Raw genomic sequence first — 23271 nt, 5'->3', positions numbered from 1 at the left:
ACTTTGACCCCTTTGTTGGGTATAAATGGGTTAAATGCTAGGGGTTTAATTAACAAGCAGAAAACAGGCCAACTCTGCATCAGCTGGTTTTACATGTAATTATTCACTAATAGGAAACTAATTGTCGGTTAGGACACTCAAGCCTAGTATACACCCAGCAGAGCTATTTAAATGCAAGTTGACAACTGTGACATTAGTTAGCATTGACACCACCACTGTAGCTCCTCTAACATAGTTTAACAGCTAGAACAGGTTTACCAGGATTTCCCGCCCACTCCGTTTTCACGGGATAATACATTTCTATGAACAGCGTGACATTATGCCACAACTGTCAAGTCGAGGTATCATCTTGGCGAAGGAGAAATTTGAGAAATGTGTCTTTCTTTCCTCAGTATTGTTTTGAAGGTTCATAATATGAGTTGAGGTCAGTGACCTGACTTGACTAACTGGGGTAGTGTCAAAACCTTTTCATTGCATTTTAAACATGCATTTGCATCAGCAATATATTACTACTTTGACCCCTTTGTTGGGTATAAATGGGTTAAATGCTAGGGGTGTAATTAACAAGCAGAAAACAGGCCAACTCTGCATCAGACTTCAGCCCTTTCAGGGTCATTACTTCTCTCCAGCTAAGTTATGTTTTGAAGGTTCATACTTTGAGTTGAGGTCAGTGACCTGACTTAAGTACCTGGGGTGATGTCCAAAAAATTTCATTGCAATTTAAACATGCTTTGGCATCAATAATTATATTACTACTTTGACCCTTTTGTTGGGTATAAACAAGGTAAATGCTAGGGGTTTAATTTCCATTTGACTTTCATTTGTGAGTGTTTGTCAATGTATGCTAGTAGCTTCCTACTTGTTTCAGCATCAAATGATAACGTGTAATGGGTCCTAGTTCATGTTAACCTAATGTAGTTTGTTTACTAGGTTGTAGAACTGAGGGATATGGTTTGGGGTTGGTACATCAATTGTCTGTAAATGAGGATGTTGCCAGAATCAGGGGTAATGGTGTCAGTGCTAACTAATGTCACAGTTGTCAACTTGCATTTAAATCACTCTGCTGGATGTATACTAGGCTTGAGTGTCCTAACCGACAATTCGTTTCCTATTACTGAATGCTTACATGTAAAACCAGCTCTCGTATCATTAACCCATCGTATGGGGTTTGGTCTTTATATGCCAGTAAAAATCCACTTTTGGGAAAAATATGTCAACGTTAAATTGTATATGCTGGCAGGATACTATCTGGTCCTACCTCTCTCAGAGTTGCTTGGCCCTCACCTGGAACCGGTTTACCAGGATTTCCCGCCCACTCCGTTTTCACGGAATAATACAGTTCTAAGAACAGCGTGATGTGAAATGGAACCTAAATTATACGCAATGTCTGTCATGCAGGCCTTCTCTATCAACATGAACAATAATCAACACTCTGGGTATGCCTTGCATCAGCATACCGTGTTTACAGTCGGCAAGAATTCAAAGCATAACCTAAAACAATTGGCTCCATCTTTTGACCATACAAAAATGCATGGCAAAGCCTGAATTCAGCCTGTTTTGAACTAACATGTCAAAACAAGCGTTTAAAGTTAAACAGGTATGGGATATAGCCTATGCAAATTATTTTGTTTGCTACAGGGTAGGCCTACCAGGTTATTTTACATAGCCTATAGCCTATTTTATTTAATAACGGTGTTGAATGACCTCTGTTCTGACTTTCTTGTGAGGTCTGATCACCCTCGCAAGAAAGACCAATGACTTTGGTTGAAATGTAAATATAATATATAAATGCCGAAGAAGTATGAAGAAGTGTATTGTTGTTGACACAAATCTAATCAGATTTGTATTTACGGTATAACTATAAGACTTTTTTTCTCTTGACCCCTTATAATTTTTCGATAGTTCTGATTGTGTGTTGTTCAAGTGAGAAGGATAGAGAGAGCACTGCCCCTGAACTGTGAATCAAATCAAAGTTAATTTGTCACGTGCGCCGAATACAACAGGTAAACCTTACTTACAGGCTCTAACCAATGGTGCCCAAAAAAAAAGTGTGTGTGTGTGTGTGTGTGTGTGTGTGTGTGTGTGTGTGTGTGGATAAGTAAAGATATAAAACAACAGTAGAAAGACATTTGAAAAAAGAGTAGCAAGGTTATATACAGTCAGACTTATTGAGGTAGTATGTACATGTAGGTATCGTTAAAGTGACTGTGCATATATGATGAACAGAGAGTAGCAGAAGCGTAAAAAGAGGGGTTGGCGGGTGGTGGGACACAATGCAGATAGCCCGGTTAGCCAATGTGCGGGACCACTGGTTGGTCGGGCCAATTGAGGTAGTATGTACATGAATGTATAGTTAACGTGACTATGCATATAAGATAAACAGAGAGTAGCAGCAGCGTAAAATAGGGGTTGGGGCAATGCAAATAGTCCGGGTAACCTGTTCAAGAGTCTTATGGCTTGGGGGTAAAAACTGTTGAGAATCCTTTTTGTCCTAGAGTTGGCACTCCGGTACCGCTTGCCATGCGGTAGTAGTGAAAACAGTCTATGACTGGGGTGGCTGGGGTCTTTGACAATTTTTAAGGCCTTCCTCTGACACCGCCTGGTGTAGAGGTCTTGGAATGCAGGCAGCTTTGCCCCAGTGATGTACTGGGCCGTACGCACTACCCTCTGAAGTGCCTTGCAGTCAGAGGCCGAGCAATTGCCGTACCAGGCAGTGATGCAACCGTTCAGGATGCTCTCGATGTTGCAGCTGTAGAACCTTTTGAGGATCTCAGGACCCATTCCAAACCTTTTTAGTTTCCTGAGGGGGAATAGGCTTTGTCGTGCTCTCTTCACGACTGTCTTTGTGTGTTTGGACCAATCTAGTTTGTTGTTGATGTGGACACCAAGGAATTTGAAGTTCTCAACCTGCTCCACTACAGCCCCATCGATGAGAATGGGGACGTGCTCGGGGCTCCTTTTCCTGAGTCCACAATCATCTCCTTAGTCTTGGTTACATTGAGGGATAGGTTGTTATTCTGGCACCACCCGGCCAGGTCTCTGACCTCCTCCCTAAAGGGCTGTCTAGTTGTTGTCGGTGATCAGGCCTACCACTGTTGTGTCGTCAGAAAACTTAAAGGTCTTACTCACGTCGGCTACGGAGAGCGTGATCACACAGTCGTCCGGAACCGCTGATGCTCTCATGCATGCCTCGGTGTTGCTTGCCTCGAAGCGAGCATAGAAGTGGTTTAGCTCGTCTGGTAGGCTCGTGTCACTGGGCAGCTCGCGGCTGTGCTTCCCTTTGTAGACTGTATTAGTTTGCAAGCCCTGCTACATCCGACCAGCGTCGGAGCCGGTTTAGTATGATTCAATCTTAGCCCTGTATTGACACTTTGCCTGTTTGATGGTTCTAGCAGGGCATAGTGGAATTTCTTGTAAGCTTCCGGGTTAGAGTCCCGCACCTTGAAAGCGGCAGCTCTACCCTTTAGCTCAGTGCGAATGTTGCCTATAATCCATGGCTTCTGGTTGGGGTATGTACGTACAGTCACTGCGGGGAAGACGTCCTCAATGTACTTATTGATAAAGCCAGTGACTGATGTGGTGTATTCCTCAATGTCATCGGAAGAATCCAAGAACATGTTCCAGTCTGTGATAGCAAAGCAGTCCTGTAGTTTAGCATCTGCTTCATCTGACCATTTTTTTATAGACCGAGTCACTGGTGCTTCCTGCTTTAATTTTTGCTTCTAAGCAGGAATCAGGAGGATAGAGCTGTGGTCGGATTTACCAAATGGAGGGCGCGGGAGAGCTTTCTACGTGTGTCTGTGTGTGGAGTACAGGTCATCTAGAATTTTTTTCCCCTCTGGTTGCACATTTAACATGTTGATAGAGGTTTGGTAGAACTGATTTAAGTTTCCCCGCAGTAAAGTCTCAGGCCACCAGGAGCGCCGCCTCTGGGTGAGTGGTTTCCTGTTTGCTTATTTCCTTATACAGCTGACTGAGTGCCAGCATCGGGCTGTGGTGGTAAATAAACAGCCACGAAAAGTATAGCTGAGAACTCTCTAGGCAAGTTGTGTGGCCTGCAGTTTATCACAATATACTCAACTTCAGGTGAGCAAAATCTAGAGACTTCCTTAGATTTCGTGCACCAGCTGTTGATGTTTATTTTCTGGACGCATGAATAGTTGTGTGAGTCTTGGGTTCAAAGGGGGAATGATGGTAAGTGCTTGTAGAAAAGAGTGATACACACTCATATTTACTGGGATCACTGCACAAATCTGTGACCAATGTTTAATTTGTCAAGAACACAATGCAAGAAAGCAAGTACCGACCTCTTTGTCAAGCCTACCAGTTCTTCGGGGCCCTTTGGTAGATAAGCAAATAGATTTTGTTCACATGCCTACCTGTAAAATAAAGTAATATATGTTGGTAATGGTTGAAAGCTACTCCAAATGGATTGAAGCCTTCCCCACATCTAATGAGGAACCAAAGACTGTGGCTAAATGTTATTGTTCCACGATTTGGTGTACCACAAAGTTATGATAATGATAGGGGGAAACACTTCAACTTGAAGATACTGAAATGATGCAAGTTAAGAGAATTGTCCATGTACCGTTTCAACCGTAAAGTTCTGGACCTTACTGTCACGACTTCCACTGATGTCGGCTCCTCTCCTTTTTCCGGTCCGCGATTGACGTCACCGGCTTTCTAGCCATCGCCTCTCCATTTCTCATATTCCATTGGTTTTGTCTTGTTCTATTACACACCTGGTTTTCATTCCATAATTACTGCATGTATTTAGTCCCCTGTTTCCCCTCAATATCTTTGTGTGTAATTGTTTGTTTGTGATCTGGATTATTGTTGGGCGCTTTACTTTGCCATGTTCCATGTTTTTGGCACGTTATTGTTTTTATGTGCTGTACTTTGTGGAGCGGAATTAAAGTGCGCTCTGCTCTCCTGCACCTGACTTCGCCTACCCTACACACCTTTGACAGCTACAATGGCGTTCTGAAAAATAAACTGCCAGAAATATGTGCTCATACAAGTGTTACCTGGGTGAATGTGCTACCTCAGTCCACATGAGGTACTGATGGCCCGTCCCAGTTCCAGATCTGCATCTGTTGGATTTACACTAAGAAGAAGTACTGTATAACTCTGATTTAACTGTATTCGAGCTGTTCACTCACAGGTCTCTGCTACCCAAACTGCTGCCCCCAGATGGCCGTCCCCATCACGATCTCCAGCCCTGAGATTTGGTAATGGTCAGGAGGCACGACAGAAGTAAAGAACCTTTAAAGCCCAGATGAAAGGGACCACATCAGATGACCCTCACCACCCCAATGGAGGTAAAGTGCCTAGTGAAAGACACCTGGATCCACACCTCCCACTGTAACTAAATAGCAGAGCCAGAAGAAGATGACACTCCTATTACACCTACAATCAAGTAGGGGCACTCTGGTTAACCTGGGCATCGTCTGGGTGATAGCAGAGTTGGAGCCAAAGGTGGTGAATGTTCTAGAAAACCTCTCCCCGACCTCTCAGCTCAAAGAGTCCTGGCTTCCACAGGGGGAAGCCCAGAAGTAGAGTTAGTTAGTTAGATTACTTGTTCGTTATTACTGCATTGTCGGAACTAGAAGCACAAGCATTTCGCTACACTCGCATTAACATCTGCTAACCATGTGTATGTGACAAATAAAATTTGATTTGAAGTAGATGACCCCGCTGACCTGAACCTGATCTCTAATAACCCCGCTGACTTGAAGAGAAGCAGATAACCTTACAGACTGAGAGCTTGATTGGGTGGAAGATGAAGTGTTTTACAGTATATGAGAAGATTTGATTTTAATAATCACACCTCTCTGCCCAAGCAACCCATCACCCTGGCCTACACTCTACAGGTTATTTTTGTAACAAAAATATAAATGCAACATGGAACAATTTCAAAGATTTTACCGAGTTACAGTTCATAGAAGGATATCAGTCAATTAAAATAAATGTATTAGTCCCTAATCTATGGATTTCACATGACAGGGCAGGGGCTCAGCCATGCTTGAGCCTGGGAGGGCATAGGTCCACCACTTGGGAGCCAGGCCCACCCACTGGGGAGACAGGCCCAGCCAATCACAAAAGGGCTTTATTACAAAAGGGCTTTATTACAGACATAAATACTCCTCAGCATCCCATCAGACAATCCCGCAGGTGAAGAAGCTGGATGGGGAGGTCCTTGCATGGCTTGCATGGTTACATGTGGTCTGCGTTTGTGTGGCCAGTTGGACGTACTGCAAAAGTCTCTAAAATGACATTGGAGTGTGTATGCTAAACCTACTTCCTCAGTATGTGGAACTATGTGTGTTGGGAAAAATCCTACTATTATCTGTCTACAAACAGGTCATGCTATGTTGCCTATGTTGTTCCTGCTGTGCGTGCTACCCCAGTACCCGTGAATCACCCTTTCTCCCACTTGTATAGGAGGACCAATGCCCAGCAATAAAATATTCTCTGCATTAATTACAGTGCCTTGTGAAAGTATTCGGCCCCCTTGAACTTTGCGACCTTTTGCCACATTTCAGGCTTCAAACATAAAGATATAAAACTGTATTTTTTTGTGAAGAATCAACAACAAGTGGGACACAATCATGAAGTGGAACGACATTTATTGGATATTTAAAACTTTTTTAACAAATCAAAAACTGAAAAATTGGGCGTGCAAAATTATTCAGCCCCCTTAAGTTAATACTTTGTAGCGCCACCTTTTGCTGCGATTACAGCTGTAAGTCGCTTGGGGTATGTCTCTATCAGTTTTGCACATCAAGAGACTGAAATTTTTTCCATTCCTCCTTACAAAACAGCTCGAGCTCAATGAGGTTGGATGGAGAGCATTTGTGAACAGCAGTTTTCAGTTCTTTCCACAGATTCTCGATTGGATTCAGGTCTGGACTTTGACTTGGCCATTCTAACACCTGGATATGTTTATTTTCGAACCATTCCATTGTAGATTTTGCTTTAAGTTTTGGATCATTGTCTTGTTGGAAGACAAATCTCCGTCCCAGTCTCAGGTCTTTTGCAGACTCCATCAGGTTTTCTTCCAGAATGGTCCTGTATTTGGCTCCATCCATCTTCCCATCAATTTTAACCATCTTCCCTGTCCCTGCTGAAGAAAAGCAGGCCCAAACATGATGCTGCCACCACCATGTTTGACAGTGGGGATGGTGTGTTCAGGGTGATGAGCTGTGTTGCTTTTACGCCAAACATAACATTTTGCATTGTTGCCAAAAAGTTCAATTTTGGTTTCATCTGACCAGAGCACCTTCTTCCACATGTTTGGGGTGTCTCCCAGGTGGCTTGTGGCAAACTTTAAACAACACTTTTTATGGATATCTTTAAGAAATGGCTTTCTTCTTGCCACTCTTCCATAAAGGCCAGATTTGTGCAATATACGACTGATTGTTGTCCTATGGACAGAGTCTCCCACCTCAGCTGTAGATCTCTGCAGTTCATCCAGAGTGATCATGGGCCTCTTGGCTGCATCTCTGATCAGTCTTCTCCTTGTATGAGCTGAAAGTTTAGAGGGACGGCCAGGTCTTGGTAGATTTTCAGTGGTCTGATACTCCTTCCATTTCAATATTATCGCTTGCACAGTGCTCCTTGGGATGTTTAAAGCTTGGGAAATCTTTTTGTGTCCAAATCCGGCTTTAAACTTCTTCACAACAGTATCTCGGACCTGCCTGGTGTGTTCCTTGTTCTTCATGATGCTCTCTGCGCTTTTAACGGACCTCTGAGACTATCACAGTGCAGGTGCATTTATACGGAGACTTGATTACACACAGGTGGATTGTATTTATCATCATTAGTCATTTAGGTCAACATTGGATCATTCAGAGATCCTCACTGAACTTCTGGAGAGAGTTTGCTGCACTGAAAGTAAAGGGGCTGAATAGTTTTGCACGCCCAATTTTTCAGTTTTTGATTTGTTAAAAAAGTTTGAAATATCCAATAAATGTCGTTCCACTTCATGATTGTGTCCCACTTGTTGTTGATTCTTCACAAAAAAATACAGTTTTATATCTTTATGTTTGAAGCCTGAAATGTGGCAAAAGGTGGCAAAGTTCAAGGGGGCCGAATACTTTCGCAAGGTACTGTACCAGTTACGGCACGACAACTTATCTTGATTCCATTAGCGAACGAGCAAATTAAGTAGAAAGCATGGGTAATGCTACTGCTATTGAAGAATTAACTGCTTAACTTGTGGCTAAGTGTACTATGGTTTTACAGAATAGATTGGCTTTGGATATTCTCCTAGCATCTAATGGAGGGACCTGTGCGCTGGTGGGTCAAGAATAATCTCTCTGTTCTCATGCCTGATGACATTTGTGAGGAGAAACTGCAGTATCTCCTCCCCGCCAGGTTGTGATGACAACAGAAGTGCTCGCCACTGTCTCCCCCTTCCTTCGGGGATCCAGATTGCCTTTTTGGAAATTACCCCGATCCCTATGAACCTCAATAATTGTTACGTTGATTTTCAGAAGTTCCATTCGGATCCCCCCTTTCTGTGTAAAATGCCAATTTCCCAGAAACCAGAAGGTTTTAAGTTCTGTCTGACAACAGCTCAGAAATGTCATGTCAGGTCAGAAATGTCATGTATGGCGATGCTTATGGTATCCATGGCATCAAAGGGGGAATTCTGGCAGAATTGGGTTGGACTGTGATGTTATGCATTTCATAGACTCATGTTATGTCTGCAACCTAACACCTAACACAGTAAAATAACTTGTGTGAACATGATGATTGTTTTATCACGTCCCACTATATAAGGGACATGTAACCACTTACTCTTGGAGCTCCTTCCGTGACTGAGCTCAGAGATGAATCTAACTTGCAGCTGCTCGTATGTATTAAAAACCTCTTATGGCTGCGATCCCCGTACAGGGATCAACATCTGGGGAAATTTCAGAGTGACTAACTAAAAATACAGCGTCGTAACATTAAACATTCTTGAATATGCAAGTGTCTTACATCCTTACATCCTTCAAAATATTAGAATCTTGGTAATCAAACTACGTTTTCCGATTTAAAAAAAGCTATTACAGAGAACAAATGCCATTCTTTTGTTTGAGAAGAGCAATCAACAACAACAAACATTTTCCGCCATGACAGTTTTGACACATTCACATCTGAAGGTAAAATTATGACTTACATTCTGATATCTTGCTCTTATTTCTCTTCCCGAGGGTCCAGGTGATCAAATTAAGTGTCGTTTTCTTTGATAAAATCCATTTTTATAGTCTAAAACGAAACATTTTGTAAACCGTTTGTGTCGTGAATTCCATCTCTATCAACATTTGACGGAGCATTCGACGTAATTACACACACTAAACAATTGTTTATCTAGTCATAGTTGGTTTCATTGCAATCCTCTGGATGTTTGCAACACAGCCAAACTTGATTGTTTTTTTTTGCGGGGAGTATTGACCGAAGTGAACTGATTTGAAGACAACGAGCAATGAATTGCTCACCAGTAATATTAGCCAAGCTTCAATGATTGACTGTATTTCTGCCCAATGACCACTGATCTTCTTGAAATCTAGCTGGGTAGATAGCCAATGAGCTGTGTATGTATGACCAGTATGTGATGGTTATGGGTTGGACCACCATCCCTTGTTTGTAAACGCACGCGTAACGAACTTCAGACTAGTTGCAGTCACGCTTGTTACGCACAGCAGTGTTTAGGAAAGTAGTAATTTGGAAGTAGTATTTTGGAAAGTGTTTTTTTAACGATTTCATTGAAGATATCATGGCGAATAAATCAGGAAAAGCGAAGTCCAAGTCTAAGTAATACAGATTTGCATCAGATTATAGAAGAGATTGATCGGGAAAGTGAGACAGATTTTTGTTTGAGGTATCTTTGAGTGAACACAGTTATTATTCAAACATTGAGGAGCTGTTTCTGCAAGGACAGAACGTACTTCTGGACTGGTAAGTGCTAATGCCGTTTTATGAAATATAAATATATATTTAAAAAAATGCAAAAAAACCCAACAGAAATAAATTATGCTCAACTGGGACCACTGGCTGATGTGATTTATTTGGACAAAACACTACGCAAGGAGAGTACGATTTGCATCTGTTACACAACCAGAGGAAGAAAAACTCTAGACCACCTTTACTCCACGCACAGAGACGCATACAAAGCTCTCCCTCACCCTCCATTTGGCAAATCTGACCATAATTATATCCTCCTGTTTACAAGCAAAAACCAAAGCAGGAAGTGGTCACACGGATGCTCCGCTACAGGTTTGTTTTGCTAGCACAAACTGGAATATGTTTTGAGATTCATCCAATGGCTTGAGGAGTATATCACCTCAGCCACCAGTTTCATCAATAACTGCATCCACGACGTTGTCCCCGCAGTGACTCTATGTACATATCCCAAACAGACCTGCTGCTTTCAAGGAGTGGGATACTAATCCAGACGCTTATAAGAAATTTCGCTATGCCATCGGATGAACCATTAAACAGGCAAAGCATCAATACAGGACTAAAATCAAGCACCTTTGTTGTACATTATAAAAGTTTATTTTGATCATTATGAGAGAATGTCATGATAATGTAATTACAGTTACAATGTGCATTCACTGAGATTACAGAATACATCTTAAATAAAGAAGAGTTTCAGGAGATGCCACCTAGGGAACTGGACAATCATTTCTTTTGTTTTTATGTTACCATGTAGAACCACAACTTGTACAATATTTTGTACAATTAACATTGATTCATTCTAAACTAGGATTATTTTCAAATCCACTTTCTAGAGGGAGTCATGTTCAAATATCATGTTATAGTTTCAAATCGCATCTGATTTGGTTCTCAAAAGTCTAGGATTACAAAGATTATACTGAAGTTAAATGGTCATATCTGATGTATATTTTTGGAGTATATACTGTGTTTTCAGAGTAATTTACGAGTAAATTATGAGTAAAAATATCCCAATATGAATTTCCCATCTAATGCAGTAAGATTATATCATGCTAGCCTATATTAAAACTATTGTGACCTTACTGTCCCATTGATCAATTACATTTGATTTGTACATTTACTGGCTGACCATCAGTCTACTCAGTGACAGGCGTCTCAAGTGCTACTCCCACCAATCTCTCTGCGTCTTGGCTCAGGCTGTTAAGTGTGGAAGTCAGTAGGTAGCAGAATGCAGCGAAGACAACCCCACACCATTATATCATGCTTGCCTATATTAACACTATTGTGACCTTAATGTCCCTTTGATCAATTACATTTGATTTGTACATTTATCTTCAAGCTGCACAATTTAGTTATGCTACTTTTAACTGTATTTCCTTGTTTGAAGATAGTGTTCAAGAAAGAACGCAAAGACAGATCTAGATTGCAATTCAATCTTGAACATTATCTCACTCATTGGCCATGAGTGCCTTCATCAGAACATTGTGTGCATCATCAGCCAGCTCGTTCAGACACTTCCTCAACATGAAGTAGGTTGTACTAAAGGAAATCCCTGTTGCAGCAATGCTGCCGACAATAGGAATGTTACTTAACAGGTATTCAGCCATCGTCACCGCTGATAGAGCTACACTTTGAAGCAACTTGACAATCACATCTTTGTTTATTTTCTTTTGGTTCAGTGGTGACTTGAGGACTGCTTTCAGCTCCTCCACCGACACATTCGTTCTGTTAGCGAGGCTCTGCAGGGACTCATCATCAAGACCGAAAGCGTGATAGTACCTCTGGACCTCAAATACCAATATGCTTACATCTACAGCAAAGGAAAGACCTGGGATAGGTATTGCTGCCACAATGCCAGATACAAAAGCTAGCCTCCACATGTTGGCTTTGAAAGCCTCCTTCTTCCTCTGGTTGATTTTCCGGGTTAAATTAGGGATGGACAACAGTAGTACATGCCTCTTGTGGTCAGGAAGCTCTTTCTCCATTGTCTCCTCCAGGTCAGGGAAATCGTAGAGACCAAGGTCAAAACTGGAGATGAGAAAGACCTTAGGAGAGCCCAGACCCTGATCCTCAAGCCCTGAGGAGCAAAACAAAGTATAGTCAAATACAAACACAGTAACTAATATGAAAAACAAATTATGTTTGTATTTGTTAGTAGTGGAATACACTAATATACAGTACCAGTCAAAAGATTGGACACACCTACTCATTCAAGGGTTTTTCTTTATTTTTACTATTTTCTACATTGTAGAATAATAGTGAATACATCAAAACTATGAAATAAGACACATAGAATCATATAGTAACCAAACAATTGTTAACTAAACAAATCAAAATATATTTTCTATTTGAGATTCTTCAAAGTAGCCACCCTTTGCCTTGATGACAGCGTTGCACATATGCTGAGCACCTGTTGGATGCTTTTCCTTCACTCTGCAGTCCGACTCATCCCAAACCATCTCAATTTGAGTTCGGGTGATTGTGGAGGCCAGGTCATCTAATGCAGCACTCCATCAAATCAAATCACATTTTATTAGACACATTTTTCTAGCAAGGCTCTGCAGGTGACACATTTTCACTGTCTTTTTACTGGTGTTTTTATTTCTTTACTTACCTATTGTTCACATAATACCTTTTTTGCACTATTGGTTAGAGTCTGTAAGTAAGAATTTCACTGTAAGGTCTACTACACCTGTTGTATTCAGCGCGCGTGACAAGTAAACTTTGATTTGATTTGACATGCACCGAACACAACAGGTGTTGTATTCTTGGGATAGCCCCATTTTTTTCAATTTTCGCCTAAAATGACATACCCAAATCTAACTGCCTGTAGCTCTGGCCCTGAAGCAAGGATATGCATATTTTCGGTACCATTTGAAAGGAAACACAATGATGTTTGTGCAAATGTGAATTCAATGTAGGAGAATATAACACAATAGATCTGGTAGAAGAAAATACAAAGAAAAAAAACAATAGTTCATTTTTTTTACCACCATCTTTGAAATTCAACAGAAAGGTCCCACATTGAGCCATCACTCTGTTTGTCATTCTGATGGTGTCCACAAGATGGCAGCAGTGTATGTGCAACATTTCAGACGGATAACTTGAAGTATAGGCCAAATACATGACATTTAGTGTAAAGTCACCTAGGTACATTTGTGCAAATCGTGAAGTAGACATTCATATTCACATTTAATTTTTCTGCAAGAATATCATCAAATCTGTATACTTGGATTTTGACTAAGCTTTTCCAGTACTAATAGCCATATTATAAGTTAAACATTTGCAATACACCCAGTTTTTGTAACCTCATAACTCTCCCTATTCATATCATTTTTGTCCAAAAGGAAAAGGTTTTCTGTCGCACAAGGTTAGCAGCTACATTTTGTGACAGATATGGGGTTACCCGACACTGCCATAAAGCCCAGCTCATTGGCTATCTAGCTAGCTTTGTTTGACCCCAATTGGTGTTTGACCCCAATTGGTGGTCAAGTAAAGACTGCCCGAGTGATTGGCATGCAATGAAGGTGTCGCTCTCTGACCGAATTTGTTGTCCTATAGAATATACTACACCCCTAATGATGTAGTGAAGTCTTACATTCTAGGATCTCTGAGGAATACATACTGTACAAATGTGATTTGACTGGTTGAAACATAACATTTAGGGTTAGATTTTCACAGATTCCTTTCTTTACAAATTGAATGGGTGGAAATACAACATCGATCATGCATCGTCTATGTTGACATAGACCTTTTTAGGATATGAAAAATGATTTTATCTAACAAAATGAAACTTCATGTTATCTCTGGGACCCTTTGGATGATAAGTCAGAGCAAGATTTGAGATTGTAAGTACACATTTCACCTTCAGAGGTGAATTTATCAAACCCATCACGGAGAAAAAAGTGTTTTGTTGTTAGGAGCTCTCTTAAAACAATAGCATTGCATTTTTTCACAGTAATAGATACTGTAAATTGGACAGTGCAGTTATTTTACCAATAATTTAAAAAGTGTTTGCAAGAGCAAGGAGGCCTACAGGCCTACAAACCTGACTTAGTTACACCAGCTCTGTCGGGAAAAATGGGTCAAATACCCCCAACTGATTGTGGGAAGCTTGTGTAAAGATACCCGAAACATTTGACCCAAGTTTAACAATTTAAAGGCAATGCAACCAAATACTAATTAAGTGTATGTAAACTTCTTGGAATGGGAATGTGATGACAGAAATAAAAGCTGAAAAAAATAATTTTCTCTACTATTTTTCTGACATTTCATATTCTTAAAATAAAGTTGTGATCCTACCTGACCTAAGACAGGGAATTTTAACTAGGTTTACATGCCAGGAATTGTGAAAAACTGAGTTTAAATGTACTTGGCTAAGGTGTGTGTAAACGTTTGACTTCAACTGTATGTAGATTCAATTAAAGTGACTATTTATGCATGACAACAGAGAGTGGCTGTGGTGTGGAGAGGGTAGGAAAGGGGGCAATGTGAATAGCCTGGGTAGCCATTTTGACTAGATGTTCAGGAGTCTTATTGCTTGGTAGTAGATGTTTAGAAGCCTCTTGGACCTAGACTTGGCGCTCCGGTACCGCTTGACGTGTGGTAGCAGAGAAAACAGTTTATGACTAGGGAGGCTGGAGTCTTTGACATTTTTCAGGGCCTTCCCCTGACACTACCTGGTATAGAGGCAGTGATGCAACCAGTGATGCTATCAATGGTGCAGCTGTAGAACCTTTTGAGGATCTGAGGACCCATGTGAAATAGTTTCAGTCTCGAGGGGGAAAGGTTTTTGTCATGCCCGCTTCACGACTGTCATGGTTGTGCTTGGACCATGTTAGTTTGTTGGTGATGTGGACACCAAGGAACATGAAGCTCTCAACTTGCTCCACTGCAGCCCCGTCGATGAGAATGGAGGCATGCTCGGTCCTCTTTTTCCTGTAGCCCACAATTATTCACTTTTGTCTTGATCACGTTGAGTGAGAGGTTGTTGTCCTGGCACCACACAGCGAGGTCTCTGACCTGCTCCCTATAGGCTGTCTCGTTGTTGTCGGTGATCAGGCCATCCACTGTTAATAATGGTGTTGGAGTCGTGCCTGGCCGTGCTGTCTTGAGTGAACAGGGGGTACAGGAGGGGGCTGAGCACGTACCCCTGAGGGGCACCTATGTTGAGGATCAGCGTGGCGGATGTGTTGTTACCTACCCTTACCACCTGGGGGCGGCCATTCAGGAAGCACAAGATCTGGTTGCAGAGGGAGATGTTTAGTCCTTAGCTTAATGATGAGCTTTGAGGGCACTGTGGTGTTAAACGCTGAGCTGTTGTCAATGAACAGCATTCTCACATAGGTGTTCCTTCTGTCCTGGTGGGAAAGGGCAGTGTGGATTGCAATAGAGACTGCATAATCTGTGGATCTGTTGGGGTTGTTGTGCTTCCCTTTGTAGTCTGTAATGGTTTGCAGGCCCTGCCACATCCGACGAGCGTCAGAGCCAGTGTAGTAAGACTCAATCTTAGTCCTGTATTGATTCTTTGCCTGTTTGATGGTTCGTTGGAGGGCATAGCGGGATTTCTTATAAGCTTCCGGGTTAGAGTCCCGCTCCTTGAAAGAGGCAGCTCTAGCCTTTAGCTCAGTGCGGATGCTGCCTGTAATCCATGATTTCTGGATGGGTTATGTACGTTATGTCATGACGTTGCCCTCTTTGGGTACAGCGAGCACCATCCCCCGCTCTCTGCCTCTACAACCAGACTGCTGTGGTAAGAGTGAGGTCGTAAATTCCTAGGGAACACCCTGCCATATGGCCACACAGTACAGAGATAGAGTGAAGTTTCATAGAGAACAAAGGAATTTCTTCCACCTCACAGAACTTGAGGTTCGAACAATGTTTACGTGGAGAAGGTATAAAAGATTGGTGAAGAGTCCAGCTACGAACTGGTCCGTTTGTTACAACTTGGGGAAGCTCATGGGAGACGGTGCGGCCACATTACCATAACGCTGTTTATATAATAGCCTCAGATATGAGGTTTACATCTAATTGTTGTATAAGATGAATGAGTGAGTATGATACTGTGTAATGTGATTTTGGACAGTTTAACCGCTTTCAGCTAGGGGGCACTATTTTTATGATTCCCAATGTAAACGGCCTATTCCTCAGGCCCATATGTTAGACTATGCATACACTTGACAGATTAGGATAGAAAACACTCTAAAGTTTCCAAAACTGTCAAATTATTGTCTGTGAGCATAACAGAACTGATATTGCAGGCAAAACCTGAGGAACATCAAACCAGGAAGTGGCTTCTATTTTGAACGCTCCATGTTCCATAGCCTGCCTTCGCTCCATTTAAAGGGATATCAACCAGCTTCCTTTTCCTATCGCTTCCTCAAGGTGTCAACAGTCTTTTGACATAGTTTCAGGCTTTTATTTAGAAAAATGAGCGAGAAAGATAACATCGCATCAGGTGTTCACATGAGTTTTGCTTGCGCAACAGAGCTTGGGCAGCCATTTTCTCTCCCACTCCAACTGAAAAAGAGACAGTGCCGCTTGAAAAATAATCGATTATATATTTTAAAAACAACCCGAGGACTGATTATAGGACTGACATTACGGATACTTTTTTTTCCGTCTGCGTTGTCGTGGCCGCTCAAGCCTGTGGATTTCTGAACATAACGCGCCAAACAAACGGAGGTATTTTGGATATAAAAATAATCTTTATGGAACAAAAGGAACATTTATTATGTAACTGGGAGTCTCGTGAGTGAAAACATCCGAAGTTCATCAAAGGTAAGCGATTAATTTTATTGCGTTTCTGATTTTCGAGACCAAGCTACTGTGATGCTAGGTGGTCATAATGTTTTGTCTAGTGATCGATAAACTTACACAAACGCTTGCTTTCGCTGTAAAGCATATTTTCAAAATCTGACAGGACAGGTGGATTAACAAAGAGCTAAGCTGTGTTTTGCTATATTGCACTTGTGATTTTATGAATATAAATATTTTTAGTAATATTATCTGAATGTGGTGCTCTGCAATTCAGCGGTTGTTGATGACAGTTATCCCGGTAACAGGATGGGTAGCGTCAAGAAGTTAATGAAGGAAACTCCAATTCCCTTTTGAGTTCAACTAAATCAGAGGACCGCCCATGATCCCAGTTAAGGTCAGGCATCCTGGGAAAGCCCCTTTTCTGCAATTCCGAATAAAACCCAACTTTGAGAAATTCTCAGTAGACCATGTTTCTCTCAATCACAGGAGGACGAAGGTTGCAGCCAATTGTTGAATATTTTAACCATACCACGTGGTTAAACTCTTAGACTATCGATACTGACAGAATAAGAACAAGTCTTTGATATTAATTACTAGTCTGCCGCTAGGAATTCGGTATCATTGATCGACGAAGAACGACAACTGCCGAAACATCCATTCTACAACAACTTGAATGAATGTCGCCCTGAACTATCCCCTCTAACCACGAGAGAGAGAGACGGAAACTCTCCAACAGAAACTAACTTTTCAACAGCGATCAAGACGACACACTGAGCGTAAATATATATATTGATGGCAATTGTTCCTGAATGAGTGAGCGTTCATGTGCAAAGGATTAGCATTTCAATTGTTATAATTATCACTATGTAGTGACTTCTCAGATGACTCCCCCTTTTGTCTAACAAGCCACCATGCCGGTTTAGCCCACTAGGGCACATTCTCCTATCATTTCTTGTAACCATATTTACTTTTTTTTGTATGCATTTCTGTGAATTACTTAGTTATATAATAAATAAATGATTTAAGACAATTGATGTATGGATGGGGTTTGTGCAGATAACCAACAATTTACGACGTAAAGTAAATAATTCATTAATCAGAAGACTATGGATCAGATATGAATGGTTATATTGGGAAATTATAACTTTGTAATCTGAAAATTTTCCTTGGGGCCCCGACTTCCTCGTTAAATATAGTTACATGATTAATCAGTTTGATCGCGTAATACTAATTACAGAGAATATTTGATAAAAAACTAAGTCTTCAATTTAATTATAGTAAAGACACGACAGTACGGTCACTGTGGGGACGACGTCATCGATGCACTTGATGAAGCCAATGACAGATGTGGTGTACTCCTCAATGCCATTGGAGGAATCTCGGAACATAGTCCAGTCTGTGCTAGCAAAACACTACTGTAGTTTAGCATCTGCTTCATCTGACCGCTTTTTTATTGATCTAGTCACTGGTGCTTCCTGCTTTAATTTTTGCTTCTAAGCAGGAATCAGGAGGATATAATTATGGTCAGATTTGCCAAATGGAGGGCGAGGGAGAGCTTTGTATGCATCTCTGTGTTTGGAGTATAGGTGGTCCTGAGTTCTTTTCCCTCAGGTTGCACATTTAACATGTTGATAGAAATGAGGTAAAACTGATTTAAGTTTAGCTGCATTAAAGTCCCTGGCTACTAGGAGTTCCGCCTCTGGGTGAGCATTTTCTTGTTTGCTAATGGCGGAATAAAGCTCATTCAATGCTATCTTGGTGCCAGCCTCTGACTGTGGTTTTATGTAAACAGCTTCAAAGAATATAGATGAGAACTCTCTCGTTAGGTAATGTTGTCTTCAGCTTATCATGAGAAACACTACCTCGGGTGAGCAATGGCTCGAAACTTCCTTAAATATCGTGCACCAGCTGTTGTTTACAAAATAAACAGACCGACGCCCCTTGTCTTACCAGACGCTGCTGTTCTATCCTGCCGGTACATCATATAACCAGCTAGCTGTATATTGATGTTGTCGTCATTCAGCCACGACTCCGGGAAGCATAAGATGTTACAGTTTTTAATGTCCCATTGGTAGTTTAATCTTCCCAAGTACTCGTCCATTTATTGTTCAAAGGTTGCATGTTTGTGAGCAGAATTGGGGGGAATGGGGGTTTATTTGATTGCTGCCTACTCTTCATAATGCAGCCCGCTCTCCGGCCTCTCTTTCTCCTCCTCCTCTTCACGCAGATCACTGGGGTCGGGGGCCTGTTCCCGAGGGAGCCGTACATCCTCCGCCTCGGGCTCGTCAGAGTCGTGAAAGAAGAAAAAGGATTCTGATAGTGAGTAATCGCATTCCTGATGTCTAGAAGTTATTTTCGGTCATAAGAGATGGTAGCGGCAACATTATGTACAAAAAAATAGTAAAACAATAAGTTACAAACAAAGCAGATAAACAAACAAAAAAACACAATCGGTTGGGGGCCATTTCAATTCACTCTCCTTCTTGGCAAATAGACAGCCTGGAGGTGTGTTGAGTCATTGTCCTGTTGAAAAACAAATGATTGTCCGACTAAGTGCAAACCAGATGGGATGGCGTATCGCTGCAAAATACTGTGGTAGCCATGCTGGTTAATTTTGTTAGGGCTAGGGTCCTTTTTTCTCAATTTCCGCCAGACTAATGTGCCCAAAGTAAACTGCCTGTTGCTCAGGCCCTGAAGCCAGGATATGCATAAAATTGGTACCATTGGAAAGAAGACACTTTGAAGTTTGTATAAATATTACAATAATGTAGGAGACTATAACACAATAGACATGGGAGGAGAAAATCCAAAGAAAAACCACCAGAAACACCAACCGATGTCAGTAGTCTGTTCAAGGTTTCAGGCTTGTTTCTTCCAAAATGAGTAAGAAATATGAGTTTTTACCACAGGGACACAGACTTGGAAATTCGTGTATGTGCGCGCGACGAAGAGGACACGCACCTGCTGATATCGTTTTCCTATTGAACATACTTTTTTCCGTAAGAAATATTATAGTTTAATTACATTTTTGGGTATCTGAGGACTATATAGAAATGTATTTTGACTTATTGAAACAATGTTTAGGGGTAGAATTTTGGATTCTGTTGAACGAGTGGATTACTCAAATCGATGTTGAACAAGTGGATTACTCAAATCAATGGCTCCAACTTAACATACTTTTTGGGATATAAAGAAGGATTTTATCTAACAAAACAACACTACATGTTTTTGCTGGGACCCTTTGGATGACAAATGAGAGGAAGATTTTCAAAAAGTCAGTGAATTTTTAATCACTATTTGTGATTTATGAAGCCTGTGCCGGTGGAAAAATATTTTGATGTGGGGCTCCGTACTCAAACAATTAAATGGCATCCTTTCTCTTTAAAGCCTACTGTAAATCGGACAGTGCAGTTAGATTAACATGAATTTAAACTTTCAACCAATATAAGAAACTTGCATGTAAATAAATGTTTAATATCCATAATTCTTATGATTATTTATTTGAATTGCGCGCCCTTCAGTTTCACCGGAAGTAGCGGGATGCCAAGCCCAAAGAGGTTTTAAGTGTGCCTTGAATTCTAAATAAATCACAGACAGTGTCATCAGCAAAGCACCTCCACACCATCACACCTCCTCCTCCATGCTTCACGGTGGGAACCACACATGTAGAAACCATCCGTTCACCTACTCTGCATTCCAGAAAGACACTGCGGTTGGAACCAAAAATCTCCAATTTGGACTCCAGACCAAAGGACAGATTTCCACCGGTCTAATGTCCATTGCTCTTGTTTCTTGGCCCAAGCAAGTCACTTCTTATTATTGGTGTCCTTTAGTGGTGGTTTCTTTGCAGCAATTCAACCATGAAGACCTGATTCACGCAGTCTCCTCTGAACAGTTGATGTTGAGATCTGTCTGTTTCTTGAACTCTGTGAAGCATTTATTTGGGCATCAATTTCTGAGGCTGGTAACTAATGAACTTCCCTGCAGCAGAGGTAACGCTGGGTCTTCCTTTCCTGTGGCGGTCCTCATGAGAGCCAGTTTCATCATAGAGCTTGATGTTTTTTGCGACTGCACTTGAAGAAACTTGCAAAGTTCTTAAAATGTTCCGTATTGACCAACCATGTCTTAAAGTAATGACAGACTGTCATTTCTCTTTGCTTATTTGACCTGTCCTTGCAATCTTTTGTATACCACCCCTACCTTGTCACAACACAACTGATAGCTCAAACACATTAAGAAGGAAAGAAATTCCACAAATATACATTTAACAAGGCACACCTGTTAGTTGAAATGCATTCCAGGTGACTACCTCATGAAGCTGTTTGAGAGAATGCCAAGAGTGTGCAAAGCTGTTATCAACGCAAAGGGTGGCTACTTAGAAGAATCTCAAATTGAAAATATATTTTGATTTAACACTTTTTTGGTTTACTACATGATTCTGTGTTATTTCATAGTTTTGATGTCTTCACCATTATTCTACAATGTAGAAAATAGTAAAAATAAAGAAAACCCCTTGAATATGTACGTTTTCAAACTTTTTACTGGTACTGTGCATACTGTACATAGTCAGTGTGTAGACAAACCTTTGATGCAGTATTGTCTGATTGTTTCCAGTGTCTTATCCTGGTCAAACTTCTCTTTTCTCCCCTCAGCCTTCATGTCGTTATCTATCTTGGAGCGAACAAAGTAGAACTTCTTCTTCATCTTCTGGATCTCCTTGGCCAGAGTAATGTCATTGGCTCTGAATCGCTCTGATGAGACTATGATGAAGAAATCAAAACGATCGAATTCAACTTTCTGAAGGTACTCTTCTGGTTTGAAGTTAGCGGTGCCGATACCAGGGAGATCCCAAACATTCATATTTGGGTATTTTGGGTGGGGGTAAGCCTTTGCCTCTATGGTGGTTTCCACCACACCAGTTGGAGCAGCGCCTTCATCATTATACTTCATGCCTCTGAATGCATTGACAAAGGTAGATTTACCGGAGCCTGTCTCACCTGTGACAGCAATATTCAGCTCCACATTATTAATCTCCTCCAAATACTCTTGAATCTTGAATGCAGCTGTGGTCAAGCTGTTGTTCTTCAATGCTTCTTTAATCTCTCTTTTTACTGCTGAAAGTTCTGTGTCATCAATATTCTCCAAAATGGTATTCATGGCAATCGTATTTCCAATAAATGCAAGTGAATGTATGTTTGACAAAGGCAAGACTAGGAACAACAGGATATGCAACAATATATATATGATAACGCAATCTTAGAACATGCCCACATGCCCATGCCCACATGCCCACACACACACACACACACACACACACACACACACACACACACACACACACACACACACACACACACACACACACACACACACAGTTCAAAAACAAGTACACCATTAACTGGAAATGTGTTTATGATCACATTTAAATTTGGCCTGTCCGGTAACATCACCAGGCAGTAAAATAGTTAATAGACCAAAGAGTTCCAAACCTTGCTGCCAATAACAGCAAAGTTTACGTTATCCCCTCCCCACTCAGACCACTGTCATGGAAATTCTAACCAGAAAGGAAGTGAAACTGCAGTCTCTTCAAAACAACTTATTTTATTGTAAGATTTACAAATCAGGAACAGTTAACAATCACTCAAAATGTGCAGAGTTAAGAGCATAATGAAATTACAACCCCTTTGGGTGGTGTGACAACCAATAGCTCTGAGGAAACATTGGGTGGTGACACAAATAAATAAAGCAACCGAAACCGTAGACAAAGAGGAAGCGTTCTAGCAGCAAATATCTGATTGAGAACATTTGTGCTACAAAACCAGGACACTTCAATGTTTTCAAATCATGTCTAATCTTCAAGCCTAATCTTATGTTTTCAGTTTGCAAGACTGCAGGGGGTGAAATGAAAATAGTATTTTTCCAAGTAAGCTCAAACCTTTTAGTGATTTGACAGGTACTTTTCACAGTTCTACTAGAGTCTAAAGCGTTCTACATTTTAATATTACTCTTTTTACTGCTGAAACTGTTCATCATCAATATTCTCCATGATGTTGTTCGTGACAATCGTATTTCCAATAAATGCAAGTGAAGGTATGTTCGACAATGGCGAGACTAGGAACAACTGGATATGCCATAGTAAATACAGTTGAAGTTGGAAGATGACATACACCTTAGCCAACTACATTTAAACTCAGTTTTTCACAATTCCTGACATTTAATCCTCGTAAAAATTCCCTTTCTTAGGTCAGGTAGGATCCCCACATTATTTTAAGAATGTGAAATGTCATAAAAATAGTAGAGAAAATGATTTATTTCAGCTTTTATTTCTTTCATCACATTCCCAGTGGGTCAGAAGTTTACATACACTCACTTAGTATTTGGTAGCATTGCCTTTAAATTGTTTTACTTGGGTCAAATGTTGCAGGTAGCCTTCCACAAGCTTCCCACAATAAGTTGGGTGAATTTTGGACCATTCCTCCTGACAGAGCTGGTGTAATTGAGTCAGTTTTGTAGGCCTTGCTCGCAGACGCTTTTTCAGTTCTGACAACACATTTTCTATGGGAT

At 41.0% G+C, this 23271-nt stretch overlaps 1 protein-coding gene across 1 annotated transcript; it reads right to left on the bottom strand.

Moving 5' to 3' along the window:
- Positions 1-10525: 10525 nt before the first annotated feature.
- On the bottom strand, positions 10526-21935 carry LOC112263381 (interferon-inducible GTPase 5). The gene is made up of 2 exons (XM_024439547.2): positions 21291-21935; positions 10526-12025 (listed from the first exon to the last, which is right to left on the bottom strand). Exons 1-2 carry the CDS (start codon positions 21862-21864, stop codon positions 11397-11399), a joined length of 1203 nt encoding a protein of 400 aa, XP_024295315.1. The 5' UTR covers positions 21865-21935; the 3' UTR covers positions 10526-11396.
- Positions 21936-23271: the final 1336 nt, after the last annotated feature.

Source organism: Oncorhynchus tshawytscha, linkage group LG12 (assembly GCF_018296145.1).
Source record: "Oncorhynchus tshawytscha isolate Ot180627B linkage group LG12, Otsh_v2.0, whole genome shotgun sequence".
NCBI classification, from domain to species: domain Eukaryota; kingdom Metazoa; phylum Chordata; class Actinopteri; order Salmoniformes; family Salmonidae; genus Oncorhynchus; species Oncorhynchus tshawytscha.
Note: the sequence above shows the minus strand (reverse complement) of the source record. Positions and strands in the feature narration are given on the sequence as shown.